We start from the raw sequence: 14,096 nt of genomic DNA on the forward strand, positions 1-14,096 counted from the left end.
GACATGTCGGTGTCTGTCGGTGACTTTGTCGAGTATAGGACGTGGGGGTTGAAGGTGGTGTATGTAGGTACTGGTCCTATTTGGATCGGTACCAGGGGTTTCAGCAACGAAGGGACAGCAAGGGGGAGGGAGTGTGCATCTAATACCTTACCTACACCTCCTCATCGCCCTTGACCACAATAAGAAGCAGCAACATGGCAAAAATGTATCATCGATTTGTTTTTCTTCTTCTTCCTCTCATGTCAAATGCTATGTGTAATCACCCAATAAAACAGGTCATGAGCAAAAAAGAAAACAGAAAAAAACCAAAAAAAAAAAAAAATCAACATAAAAGATAAGGGGTATAGTGTTTTAAAAAAGGAGCTCAAGAAGAAAAAACTCGATGTGCGTGTGAATGTTGTTTGAAGTAGTAATATGCCCCCCCACTTCCCTCCATGTTCTCGCTTGACCTGACCACCTAGGTATATGCTTTCCTCCCCGTATGCCTCCCTCCTCACCACCCTCATCAAGCCCTTTCCGTTGAGACTTTCTGTTTTAGTATGCCATGCCTCATTTTCATAATAATAGGCCCACTCATTCCCTTCCAAGTGTCCCTCCATGTGTTTTCGCAATAACAGTATAAACCCGTCTCAAAGATCATAAACAGCCACCCCACACTTCCTCCGTCTCTGGCAAACACCTAGCAAGCAAGATGATAGGCCTCTGCGAGAAACCCCTATACCACCCCAACAAAAGCAGTTAACCTTCCCGTATGCGTGTAAATTACCACACCAGCTAATGCATCTGCCCCATGTTCAGATTAATACAATTGCTCAGCAGAGTAGCACCCTCGTGGAGCAGCTGCCACCTCGTCACCTCAAAGGTGTCCTTCAAAATCATCAGCATAGGCGTGTTGTGGCTGATCCCCTTCATAGTCTTGAGCTCCTCTGGCGACGCCGGGTTGCCATACTTGGCCAGGTACTCCCGCATCTGACGGACCTTGTCCTGCTGAGTGGTCGGCACAGGCGTTTCCGGGCTGGGTCCCTCGAGAGCAAACCCATAGCACCACACCACCAGAGCGGCAAAGTAGAGAACCCAGGGCCTGTTGAGCAGGACGTCGTCGCGGGCCGAGTAAATCTCGTCGTACCGGCCGTATCCGTTGGAGCTGGGAGTCGCCACTCGATCAGGCTGGAGCACCGAGTTCAGGAACTTGAGCGCGTAGTACGTCGCGTCGCGCGCCTTTGCCGTCGGGGCCCACTCTCTCATCCGCTTCGAAGCGCTGGAAACATCCTGCTGCCCAATCGCTCGACCGAGCAATCTCTTTGCTCGCGCGTGCATCTGGCAGTCGACGATGTCCACGTGCATGGCCATGTGGGCCAGGTGGTGGAGGACGATCCGGCTCTCAAACACGACATTGGCTTCGCTGTGGTCGGGTGTGTGGAAATAGGGGTCGGCCGACGCCTCGCCGCGCTTGAACAACGTCTTGTCAAAGTCGCCCTTCCACGAGTCGAAAGCCCTCGTCAAGGTAGCCCGCCACTTGTCCCGCCCGCCGAGAGCTTGTCCGACCGGGCCGCCGAGAGAGTTGACTTGAAGATCTCTCTGGTTCATGTGCCAACTGACGCTGAGCAAGCCGGCCATCAGAATGGTGCGGCCAAACGAGTTCGTCTGCACCTCGTGGCCGCTCAGTGTCCGCTTGAGACCTTCCAAGAAGGCGACCGGCTTGTTGCCCACAGCCAAGAGCTGTGACTCGATCCTGCCCACCTCGGCACCGCTTGTGGCCTTCCACAACTTATCGTCACAAGGCAACGGCAGGCGCATCTCGTGGGCCACCATGACGGTGGAATGTCCAAACATGGTGGCGTGAATAGAGTCGATAACAAAGGCGGCAAAGGCTGCGCGCCGCGTCGACTCGCCAGCGATCCAGTGGTTCCACCACTCGCTCGGAGTGTGCGCCATACCCGATGTCGACGAGTGTCTGGAGCCATTGGTCTTGTCATCTCTGGGATTCGGTGGCGAATCCAAAGCGGACTTGCCGATGAGGGCTCGCCCGCGACGCATGAGAGTGATGGTAGTGGCATGGTGAATATGTGCCCTCTCGTGAAGCTCGCGGGTCGAGTACATCTTTTCGTATAGTTCGAGCAGGAGGAGCGTCTGGAAAACCCACAGCTTCGCCGGCGGCCGGCAGTTGGGATCCTGGAACATTTCCCACCTGAGATGCCACGCCAAAAAGTTGGAGAGCTGGGCACCAGCCTTGGTCACCTTCTGACCGTGAGTCTTGTCAAGACAGGCGGCACCAATCGTCATCATGGCAATCAACAGCAGATTCGGCGTCTTTTCTGGGGAGAAGGTCGGCTTATGCAAGATGGGAACCTGATCGCTAAAGTGAACCCAGTACGAGCCGATGTACGCCTGCATCATCTTGCGGCTGAGCATGTGTGAGTCGTCGTTGCGATCGCCTTCGAGGATGCCTTCGCGTTGCCGCTCGACTGGCGCCTGGCCATTTTCGTGGAATCTTTCCTTGATAAACTCGAAGATCTCGGCGCTCTTCTCGTCTGAAATGACCGACTCGGGGAGGTTTTGATCCAAAAGGTTAGTGACGGACATGATCTGCTGTGGTGCTGTTGAAGGTGGGAAGTAGCCCATCTGGCTTGGATCGTTGCCGTAGTAAGGCACACTAAACTGGCTGGAGAACTCCCCATAGCTGTGAAGACAAGTCAGCACAAAATGGACCTTGAAGGCGAGTGATAAAACTTACTTGTACCCTCCCCCTTGAATCGGCACAGCCATTGGAGAACCATCCGTGTGTGCGGTGTTGAACAGGTACGCCATGAAATCCTCCGGCATGCCGACATAAGGCGACTTGTTCAACATGCTGTCGCTGCCAAACACGGGCATGGTTTGAGGCATGGCCATTTGATCGAGCAACATCATCTCACCTCCTGGCTGCTGATGCTGATCATTGTATTCGGTTGAGGTCGGTGGCGCATACGCCTGCTGCTGTTCTTCACGATCAACACCCCCGGCTGACGAAGTAGGAAACTCGGATGGCGGCAGACTGAATGGAGGGAAGTTTTGTGGTGGAACATAGGACATCCCGCCCGCTGACTGGGGAGTTCCCGATGGCTGGCTGTGGTATCCTGGCTGGTTCGAAACAGGTGATAAAACGCCGTAAGGACCAACGCTGGTCTGAATGGAAGGCCGTTGAGGACCGCCTGGAGAATGAAGTGGCTGTCGTTGAGACATGTGCCCGTAGTTGTTATGGTCGTGGTGCATGTAGTCGACGGGACCGTTGGACCCTCCGTTTGGATAGCCAGCCGGTGGCGTGTTGGCCATTGGACTGAACGGCATGCCGTCCTTCGGAGACTGAAATTGCATGGTCAAAGCCCGGCCCTTGTTGTATGCCGTGCCTGGCCTGTTGACTTCAGGAGAGGCAGAGCCCGCCGTCATAAATGGAGATCGGTTGTCTGTGATGGGTGAGGCTTGACTCATCAGCGAGTCTTTCCGGTTGAGAGCAGACCCCTTTGCCGTGTGTCGGTCCTTGTGACGATTGCAAAGATCGAGCCGGACGAAGGTCCTCTGGCAGTCACCGATGCCGCACTTGTACACTTGCTTCGGGTTATGGTTGAGCTGATGGCGGTAGCTTTTCAACAGACAAGGAGGTTAGTACAGAGACAAACTCATATTGACACTCAAGATTTAAAATCACATACAGATGCTCTGCCCTCGAGTAGCTCTTCCCGCATCCCTTCTCAGGACACTCAAACTTCTTCTCCTGGCCCTTCCGGCTTCGCCTACGTTTCCGCGCGGGGCCTTCCGAGTTGGACGAGTGAGCACCATCCCCGCCATCCTCGGCATCATCTAGATCGAGACCATCCACATCTTTGTCGTCAGATCGGCTACGTGTGCGGCCTCTCTCATGGTCTTCGTGCTCCTGTTTTATGTTTTCAGGAGGCGTGGGCTCCTGCTGAGGGGGCATGGACTGCATAGTTCGCGCCGGTGGTGCTGGAGGTTTGATTTCACTTGGCTGGGATGCGAGAACAGAAGCCATGTTCTCTCGCAGAGGTGATTTTCCAATCGGAAGACACCGGCACTGATTGGGCTGCACGGTTGAATGAGTAGCTCTTGTTCAGTCACACAGATCCGGGGTAGGAATACTGGGGAAGGTCCCGAGTGAATCTCCGAAATGCCCGGCTCGCAAAGTGTGACGATGGGTGATGAATCGGGATGGTCCGCGGGACTTACAGCACAGTGCGTGCGTATGTAGGTGAAGGGCCGCTCTGTGGAGTAGATATACGCTCGATGGAGGTGACACGAGGTATAGGCAGACGTGCTGTGAATCGATAGGGTGTGGGTTTTTGTGGTAGTATGGACTGCTGTATATGTCGCTCAAAGACGCGCCAGAGAGGGGAAAGAGAGGTGTTCGTGGAGTTGGGGGACTCGCTCTCGACCTCACCAAGAAACCAATAGGGACGAGGCTCACGATATCATGGCAGGCAAAGCTCAACACGGCGGGCAAAAGTAAAGTGACCGGCGCCTCCCGTCAGAACCCCCCCCCCCAAAAAAATGTGAAATTACTTTCAAACAAAGGAGGCAAAAAACAAGAGCAAGCCCGCCAGATGCCGCTGCGCGTCGGAGAAGGCCTCTTCAGTAAAATAATGCGGTTTCCTGGTCTGTAGCATAAGATCAGCGACAAGAGCTTTTGGGAACCGATGCGGGAAAATGAACGGAACATCGCCCACCAGCACCCAGCCAGCGGACCACTCAGCACGGGGCACACATTAGGAAAAGGGCCTGGACAACCGAAGAGCGAGCGGGGGCAGCCGGGGTACGACGTGGTATGGGGGTAGGGGTTACTGTATGTAGAGGGGGGTGTGGCCCGAGCAGCATCAGAGCATCTGCAAGCAAGCTGGTGGACCAAGCGCTCGGGTGGAGCATCTTTGCTGGAACAGCCAGGGGGACCGGGGAGGGACGAGGGATAAAAAAAAAAATCTTGGGTTGCCTGCGAAGGACGAGAGGAGCTGGTTGTCCGACCCTTTGCCCAGCCATGCCACCGAGGTCAGGTAGGTAGCTGACCAGCCTGGACTGGAAAAGTGGTCCCTTCCTACCAGCCGCGGAGCGAGGTGGTGAGGAGACAGGAGAGAGAGGATGGTGTATCTTCAGCACCTTCGTCTTCACACATGGTCCATCTCGGCAGCGCATTGTCCAGGCATATTCGGCTCCCTGCACGGGCGATATATGGTTGCGCACAGTCCAGCTGTCGTGGCTGGCTGCTGGCTGGCCCGCTTCAATCTCGTCCCGAGCATCCATGCCCATATCGCCATCCGAAATGTTTTGTGGTACTCGAAGAAACCAGCTTTGGAGTCTCGGGAGTGCTTGGGCTGATGGGGTCGAAGGGGGGCTGAAGGGTTGCGGATAAACACTGGAGAAGAAAAACGAGGATACATACCTGGCCGCGGGTAGCGCACTCAGAGAGGCAAAGTGTAGCGGGACAAGGGACTCGGACAGACAAGGCTAAAGAATAAGCAGAGTCGTAATCCGCACGGGGTTTGGTGGGAAGGACCGCGACGAAGAGGGGTCTGTCGAGGGGTCTTCTTGAGGGTTGCTGTCGTCGATGCGGTGCGATGGGTGGAATAGTTGCACGGGACCTGACGTCTGCGTCTTTCCCCGGACTGCTGAGGCTGTCTGTCCAACCTTGGCCTCCCGTGGGTCAGGAAGTGGTGTTTCTGGGGAAGAGCGGGAGAAGAAGAATCAGAAGCGGCGGCAGTGTGGGGGTCTCGAGGTGATGGCCCATCCATTGGGGTTTTATAAGAAAGGGACGGCTGCCCAGAGAGGCCGTGTGCTGCCGTGGCCGAAATGGGGTCCCTGAGGACTTTCCTAGGATCCATGCCCATGCATCTGCACCTCAGTTCACGCCCATCTCACCATGTACCGGTTGATGCCACTCCTGGCTGCCACATGCCGCTAGGCACTTCGGGATGCTGATCCAGCTCTGGGTAAAATGTCTTGCTGCTTTCTACTGGATTGCTAATGATGATGGTAGATCCCAGCTGCTGCCGCTGGGGAGGGCGAACCGCAACCAGATTCGGCCGTCAAGAGGTTCGTTACCAGATGTGTCTTGTGTTTGAGGACACCCATGGACACAGCATGTCAGGGTATCCGGCACCAAGGCGCGGGGCTCTCCAACTGGCGGGGTCCCGAAAAGCCCGCTCTTTTTCTACCCAAGTACCTACCGTGAAGCTGTAGTGCTCGCAGAAGGGAATCAACCGTCAAGACGGGGACTCCACGGTGGTGTTGAAGGCGCCTAGAGGTGTGCCACATGGCCAAAGACCGGAATTTGTAACAAAAATGTTGAAAAGACAATCTACGATCCCGAGGACCTGGAAAGGGTGCGCCGCGAGTTCTCACGCCCGGCCGTCGCACGGAGATGACGGCTTCCACACAGTATTCTTGCGCGGCTGGCCTGATGCGGCGCAGACACTTGAGTGTTGGGGTGCCTCGAGAATGCTGGGTGTGAGTGGGGGAACAGCCAAGCGGTAGCCAGCCAACAGGAGACGAAAGTATTTAGCCTCCCAGGTTGGTGTGTGAAGCAAAACCCTCCAGGGCTACTCGCAGGCTGCGGAGGTCATGCTCTTCACTCACACTTGGAGGTCACTCACAGTCAGAGGTAAGGTAAACGAGACCCGCCTCTCAGAGAAAGCCGACCATCGCTCTGGACTTCTGGCACCACCCCCCTTCATCTCCTGAGCCCCGCTTTCTTGCGTTAACGGAGCGTGATGTGGCCTGGGGCCTCTTCCTCCCATCACAATGAGAGCGGATAAACGCCGAATTCGCTGACCGTCTCGAGTCCATGATGGCCTATGTCTTTTGAAACTCTGTTTTTGATAGCTCTGGGCACCCGTCGACTTTTTGATCAACGTCTTTGGAGTGAGCGCGGGAGCGCGGCGTGGGGTGAATTCTGGTAGCCAAGGGACAAGGGTCGTCCCTGGACTCCCTGCCACCCGTGGTCCGTGGATCGGTTCGTTTGCTGAAGAAAATATGGGGACCCGGGGTAGATCTGTCTGATTGGCGGAGTCTTCCCGCTATGGGGGGCATTGGCTGGCAGCTGGCCCGCTTTTCCTTCTATCGATTATCAAACCAAAAATCATTCCGAGACATTTCATATTTCATTCTGTGAACACCGCTTCATTCTCTCCGGTCATTCTCAAAGACAATTCCTCTCTGAGAGGACTCGGTCAGCCACTAGGTTCAGATCACGCCCAATCCCAGATTCGGTGTACGTTCAACAGCTGGCACAAGGCCCACAGGGCGACCTCAGCTTCACCAACCACCACACCCACTCAGTGCCACTCAGAATCCAACATGGTTAGGTTGGGGAGCCAAGAGCCGTAGAACTCGATTTTCCCGCAAACCGAGTCCATTATTCCCACTGGACTTGCATATGGAAAGACGCCCCATAATCTGAGGCATCAGAATGCGCACACGATCACAATCAGCGTGTCAAGAGCCATGGACAGCCAAGGGCATCACTAGGCTCGTGTGACCCCCAACTTTTTTTCCCAGCAGCGTTCCCAAATAACTTCGAAGGCGTGGGACACATCCTAAGAAGCTACCATTTGTTTTTTTTTTGGGGGGCTGACACACGATGCTGGTCATGTCAGGGCCCAAGGCTCTGGGCACGCGACTGTCATGATTCACCCAAATCCACACCACTGGGACAATGACTTTGCTGCGGTATTTCTCGCATCGAATATTCTTCGGCATCCCCGAGCTCCATCAGGAACACGCAACAGTGCTCATGATTTCATGATACCTACCCAGCCGAGATGGTCTGAGGTGAAGTCGCCCCCGGCAGTACCCCGCAGCTTCATAGATAGAGCGGCTCATCGATCTGAACTGAATCTCACCAGCCACCACTCGAGTTTTGTCGTGTGCGCTAATGCGGACAAGTCGTGGGGATCGTGGTGGCCCTCGAGCAATGCCGTTGAGAAACGCGGGATGTGGGCAGCAAACCCAGGACGATCCTGGGTGGTTGTCAGCCTCGCTCAGAGTTGTAACACGAGCCCTCGAGATTCAAGTGCGAGAACAAGCATTGTCCACATCGCACCTGACCAGTTACGAGGTCAGTGATTTGCTGAAGAAGCTCCAGATGCTGTCTGGGCGGCGAAAAACCACCAAGGAAGCGCCACCGTCGTCCTAGCTGCATGCAGGTCGACCGAAAGGTGAGGATGTTGTACCTGAAGGAGGAGGTGTGTACACCATCTTGGTGTCGTAGAAGGTCTCTTGAGAACAGCCATGCCTCGATTCTCTCAGACACCTGAGACGTAACGAGCCCACGAGTTGCTCATGCTGTGGAACTCCTGGGAAGAGGGGGGCATACACGTGCACAGCAGCATGTCAACTCGCTGCCTGCCGAGACATTCGGTATTTTACTATGTTGCCACGTAGGTGTCAACCCTCAAGCTACCTATGGACGTAGAATAGATGCCCTCTGCCAGTGGATCCCTCTGAACAGCCGAGAAGCCAAGCAGGTCGGAGATTCGCGAGTTGCGTGACCAGGAACGCGCTGCGTGATGCACGTCAAGCAGCTATCCGAACAAAACCCCTCACATCATTCTGCGACTTCAACCCCACGGCCCACCACACAGACTTTTGGGGTGCCTGCCGAACAAATAATTGCCTGGCCACTGCCGTCGGCTTCAACCGAAGCCGTCGCTGTCGAGGTGCGACGTTGTCACTCATCCTGAGAGGCGCCAAGGGGAACGAGACAGATTCGACAAAGATGGGATGACAAGTACAAGGCACAATAGGAAAGCCGGGAGTGCGGGCCTAGTCAGCCATCTTCCCGTGCGAGCGATCCAAAGTCTAAACTTCTCTGGGCCAATTGCAGCTCCGCGAACCTCTTCCATTCTCAACTCAATCTCACTCTTCCCGGAAAGACTTTCAGAGATTATGCATATTTCCAACACCGCAACCATAGCCGCTTTGGTCAATAACAACTTTACACCACTCCCCGGAGAGAGCAGCAACTCCAACATTATGGATATGGATATCACGGCAGGCAACGACAAGTATCACAAAGCCAAAGCGGTGGGGGGGTTTCCGATGACCTGGGTTAAAGTGGTAAGGTCCCCTGCTTGACTGACCAATTAGGGCCCGAGCTTGGCCGAAAGGCGCTGTGTCGTCAGAGCTCCAGGGATCCCGCGCTTTTACCTTGCGACGCAGGGCTGGCAGGCAATCTTTTCCGTCCCAGAAAGTCCCCTCTTGTCTTCCCCATGTCCACTTCTGTCCAGCAATTGTACAGCTTCCTGTCGTTGTTTGAGCTTGGTTGACTCCTAGGATGTGAGAACTTGCCTCGGGGAATCAAAGTCTATACTCTGTACATTTCTTCTTAGGTGGCTCAGCACCAATCCACAATATGGCGCCCGCGAAAGCCGCCCGGGGCGGTCAGGATGACTCCAAGACGGACACACCAAATACAAAGGAGAAAAACGGAGGGCATTCACACCAGTCCAACGGAAAGATGCGCCGTGTCGCAAGCAATACCGGTTCCAACCTGAAAGAAGTCACCAATGTCAGCGCCACGAGTGCTCCGGCAATGGCTACAGCGGCTGGCTCGGCCACCACGACGGGTGCGCAAGGGGCGAACGTTCCTGGTGTAAGACTGCCTACCCCTTTTACACAATTTATTGACATTTTGCTAACTTTCTTCTTTCCAACAACAGCTCCAATGGCCTGCCTTTGATCGCGAAGTCCTCCACGCCTACCGCCGAGCCTACCGATTGAGAACACCGACCACCTTTGCCAGCGAACACCACCAATGGGTTCTCACCCAACCTGGGAGTCTAGGTCTCTACTCGCCGACGATTGCAAGACGAAAAGAACTCCGAAGACAAACGACGGATCAGCTGTCGACGGCGGTCAGGAAACACTTTAATGGTCAAGGGGCGCAAGAAAATGACATTATCGTCGAGTTTCTACACAAGATCAAGACCCGAAGACCACAAAGGCCTGCGAGGAAGCCCAGAGAGTATATACATTTACCTCCTGAGCTCGATAAATAATTTTGCGGGCACAACAAGCGTGATAAGGCTATTGTTCAACAATAGACGGGGAGGAAAGAACAGTACTCCTTTGGTCTAGTAGAGTGGGAATGCTTGGATCGGTCGGCACTACACATTATGTACGGACGGACGGATGGGTGGGATGAAATAGGACTTATGGGTAATGGGATGGAAAGGGATACCTGCGACTACTACTACTACACCGCAAAAGGGAGTGTTCGGCGTTAGGAAGAGTTTTTCTTTTTTTTTTGGTTTGTTTTCCATTCTGTAACAGTCCTTTGCTATTATTCGGGCTTCGTTTATAAATATATACCAGGCAGCATGAAAGTCTTTTTCGTGTTGTGTGTAGCCAATAGATATACCACTTTACCAAATGGTTAATGATTGCGACATTGCGATAGAGCCGAGGGACAACCACCTACCACCGACTGAGAAGAATCCCGTCGCGTGTTTTGCGTGCTGTGTGTGGGCCGGGTTTTTAATTGAGACAAGTCGCGGGTCGCGCTCGTCGCCGCCGCTCGGACCAAGTGCCGTGGGGTGGGGTCCGTAGAAACTGGTGGTGGTTTCTACAGGTGGGCAGCGAGGGTACAAACCCGCCAATAAGCGGGCTTGGAAAGGTTGCCTCAGGCTCTCATACCAGCGAAGTTAGCTGCGGGTCAAAAAAGCTGTCATCGAAGTTTGATCTGGAAGAGCAGCAAATTGAAGCACATTACCAATCCTTTTCCTCAGTCTTCCTGTTTCTCTCTCTCTCTCTCTCTCTCTTTCTCCCCGCTTTGTTGTGTGAGGTGCTTTTATTTGACATCACCGAGGAAAAGTTGAAAAGCCAATTGAGGAAAATTTGAACAGAAGCTAGGTTTGGAGGGGTTAAGAAAGAGAGAGGGCTTCGCGATGAGTTCGAGCATACTGCTGCCCAAGGCTGCCGCGAAAACAGCTGCTATTGTTGCTCCTGTGAGGGGCGCGGTGCCGATATGTCGTCGTCAGCAGCGCATCAGATTGCCATCGGCGGGGTATAGCACCGCAGCTTCTACGAGAGCGAGACTTCCCAAGACGAGGGGAGGAGGAGTGCAGTATGTGGTTGTTCAACCTAGGGTAAGCTTTCCCCTTCTTTCCTCTTTGAACATCACCACGGTTCCTAACTGACGATATGTGCAAACAGTCCTTCCACACCACCCTCCCCCAGCTCGCAACCCCAAAGGACCCCTACGGCACCCTCGGCGTGTCCAAGTCGGCCTCCCAATCCGATATCAAAAAGGCCTACTACGGCCTCGCGAAAAAGTTCCACCCCGACACGAACAAAGACCCAACCGCAAAGGACAAGTTCGCCGAGATTCAGAGCGCCTACGAGATCTTGAGCGACCCCAAGAAGAGGGAGCAGTTTGATCAGTTTGGCGCTGCTGGGTTTGATCCCTCTGGCCAGCCTGGTCCGGGAGGAGCTGGGGGTCACCCGTTTGGTCAGGGACATCCTTTTGGTGGTGGTGGGTTCGGTGGTCAAGGCGGGTTTGGGAGCAACATCAACTTTGAGGATTTATTCTCGAGCTTTATGGGAGGTGGTGGTGGACCTTTTGGTGGGGGGAGGGGTGGTAGAGGGGGAGGGGGCCCGTTTCAGCAGCAGGAGATTATTCAGGGGGATGATATCGAGGTGCAGGTCAATGTCAGCTTTATGGAGGCGGCCAAGGGGGCGAGCAAGACGATTACTATTTTGCCGCTGACGAGCTGCAAGACTTGCAGCGGGAGTGGGCTGAAGGAGGGGACGCAGAAGGCTACTTGTAAGGCTTGTGGGGGGTCGGGGACGAGGGTGCATTTTATGAGTGGGGGGTTCCAGATGGCGAGCACGTGTGGGAGCTGTGGGGGGAGTGGGACGGCTATTCCCAAGGGGGCTGAGTGTAGGAGTTGTTCTGGGGAGGGGGTGACGAGGGAGAGGAAGAGTATTAGCGTTGATATCCCCGGGGGGATTGAGGATGGGATGAGGTTGAGGGTCAATGGGGAGGGTGATGCGCCAGCGATGGGTAGGGCTAGCACATCTGATGCGAGGGGGACGCAGGGGGATTTGTATGTGTTGGTGAGGGTGGCCAAGGATCCAAAGTTTACGAGGCAGGGGTCTGATATTCTTTATACGGCTTCGATCCCGTTGACTACGGCGTTGTTGGGTGGCGAGGTTACCATCCCAACACTGGAGGGGGATGCCAAGGTCAGGATTGGGACGGGGACGAACACTGGAGACAAGATGACGCTCGCGGGCAAGGGTATGCCGAAGTTGGGAGGGAGGAGAGGGGGGATGGGCGATTTGAAGGTGGAATTTAGGGTCACGATGCCAAAGTATCTGTCTGCGAACCAGAGGACGCTGGTCGAGATGCTGGCGGATGAGATGGGCGACAAGACGGCGAAGCGGATTATGAACTTGCATAAGACGTGAGAGAACCTTTCTGCACTCCCTTGGATTTGGACAACCTGCTTAAATTACATCTTGTTTTGTGGTTTTAGGTCGGATAGTTCATCAGCAGAGTCGCACAAGAACGAGGGGTTCCTCAAGTCGCTTTGGCACAATCTCACCAACAACCCGGAGCACATGCGCGAGAAGGAGAACGACGAGGCGAACAAGAAGGATGGTTCTTCTTCCGAGAAGAAGTAAAAACACAGCGAAAACAATACGACGACAAGGTTACGGAACTACGAGTGAAAAATAGTGTACGATTCTTTCGGAGTGTTTTTCCTTGAAGCTGTAAACTGCACAACAAAACTACGAACATTCGATGGATACGATCGGTTTCACTCGACATACTGGGATGGACGGATTGTACGTTTTTGGTAGAGGAGGGGGATATGGGAGGCAAGATACAGAGGTAGAGGGTGGTAGTAGGTCGGTGAAAATGGTACATGGAGTTGTTTTTTTTTTTTTTTTTTTTTTTTTTTTTTTTTTTTTTTTGGTTTGCACATGCATTGGAATGGTGTTGGCTGCGGTGGCTTGCTTGGTCACTTTTTTGAACGAAGACTATGAATTTTTCTGGTCTTTCGATCTGTTGTATATTATCAATGTATTTTTTTGGTGGGGAGGGAGGATGGAGGTAGTCGAGAGAGGGCTGAACTGATTGTAAACAGACATCACAGATATATAAACACCGCACATTATCAACAGACAAAAGAACCACTCTGCATAGTACTATTTTTGGTTTTTCTTCCGGGGTTTGATGGTTAAGAGAGGTGGACTTGTGTATTCTTGGCATATACGTGTAGTCAGTGGAGTTTGAATGCTTGTGTTTGTGGTGGTGAAGAATTGAGGCCGGTGGTTGACGGTGGGCTCTCGGTCAATTTCTCGGGCGCTTGGGGTGAGGGGGGTTTGGCTGGCATCGGGGGAATCATGGTGAGTGAGGCCGAGGATGGCACTTCGGGAGCATGGCATGACGGGTAGGGCAGGGGAGGGCTTTGGAGAGCTGGGGTTGTTGGAGAACGATGTCTGGATTGACATCACAGAGAGAGCAAATATGATGAGATTTGAAGATTTGAGCTGACGAGATATTGCCGTATGCACAATGGACTAACAGACGTTTTGTTCAGCGTCTACATGGTCTACACCACTTACCACACCGTCGACCGTTGTGCCCCTCAAAAGCAAGCCACCACGATGGCTGGGGGGGAGGAGTTAGGTTGCTCCACAACCGTTGCGACTTCCCCGGAGATGTTACCCCAGAAATGAGATCAGGAACCATCAACGGCGTCCAGTTTGCGGGCATCTAGTATTCGTTTGATCGTTGTCTACTTCATCCTCACTACTTTAGAGTTGTCGTTCTACACGATCTAACGATATGCCACAAGTCAATCGGACCGCGCGGTGGCTTGGTCTTGACCAAGATGGCCAGGACATGGTCTATGCAAGGAATCAGAAGTAAACAGTCATAGTTTCGGCGACCACGTTTTTCATTTGTTAGAAGGGGGTTAGTGGTTAGGTACGAGGTAATGGGTAGGTAGTATGCCCCTGGGCGGGGCGATCAAAGTCGCAACGCATCCCGGCCGGCGTAGAGACACAGCATGACATACAGCCGAGGCCGTACCGAGCATACC

At 53.8% G+C, this 14,096-nt stretch overlaps 4 protein-coding genes across 4 annotated transcripts; 2 read left to right on the forward strand and 2 right to left on the reverse strand.

Moving 5' to 3' along the window:
- Positions 1-145: 145 nt before the first annotated feature.
- QC763_303750 (uncharacterized protein) lies at positions 146-4,027 on the reverse strand (the record flags this gene model as incomplete). Its single annotated transcript, XM_062910824.1, has 3 exons — positions 146-2,680; positions 2,735-3,619; positions 3,690-4,027. The coding sequence occupies 3 exons, from the start codon at positions 4,025-4,027 to the stop codon at positions 775-777; spliced, it is 3,129 nt and encodes a 1,042-aa protein (XP_062766799.1). The 3' UTR covers positions 146-774.
- Positions 4,028-4,556: 529 nt separating this feature from the next.
- QC763_0051080 (uncharacterized protein) lies at positions 4,557-5,774 on the reverse strand (the record flags this gene model as incomplete). Its single annotated transcript, XM_062905765.1, has 2 exons — positions 4,557-4,649; positions 5,487-5,774. The coding sequence occupies 2 exons, from the start codon at positions 5,772-5,774 to the stop codon at positions 4,557-4,559; spliced, it is 381 nt and encodes a 126-aa protein (XP_062766800.1).
- Positions 5,775-8,140: 2,366 nt separating this feature from the next.
- QC763_303760 (uncharacterized protein) lies at positions 8,141-10,040 on the forward strand (the record flags this gene model as incomplete). The annotated part of the gene is made up of 2 exons (XM_062910825.1): positions 8,141-9,634; positions 9,702-10,040. The coding sequence occupies exons 1-2, from the start codon at positions 9,395-9,397 to the stop codon at positions 10,038-10,040; spliced, it is 579 nt and encodes a 192-aa protein (XP_062766801.1). The 5' UTR covers positions 8,141-9,394.
- Positions 10,041-10,928: 888 nt separating this feature from the next.
- On the forward strand, positions 10,929-12,796 carry MDJ1 (mdj1 protein precursor; the record flags this gene model as incomplete). Its single annotated transcript, XM_062910826.1, has 2 exons — positions 10,929-11,129; positions 11,197-12,796. 2 exons carry the CDS (start codon positions 10,929-10,931, stop codon positions 12,451-12,453), a joined length of 1,458 nt encoding a protein of 485 aa, XP_062766802.1. The 3' UTR covers positions 12,454-12,796.
- Between the last annotated feature and the right edge of the window lie 1,300 nt (positions 12,797-14,096).

The sequence above is a fragment of the Podospora pseudopauciseta genome, chromosome 3, assembly GCF_035222475.1.
Source record: "Podospora pseudopauciseta strain CBS 411.78 chromosome 3, whole genome shotgun sequence".
Lineage (NCBI taxonomy): Eukaryota > Fungi > Ascomycota > Sordariomycetes > Sordariales > Podosporaceae > Podospora > Podospora pseudopauciseta.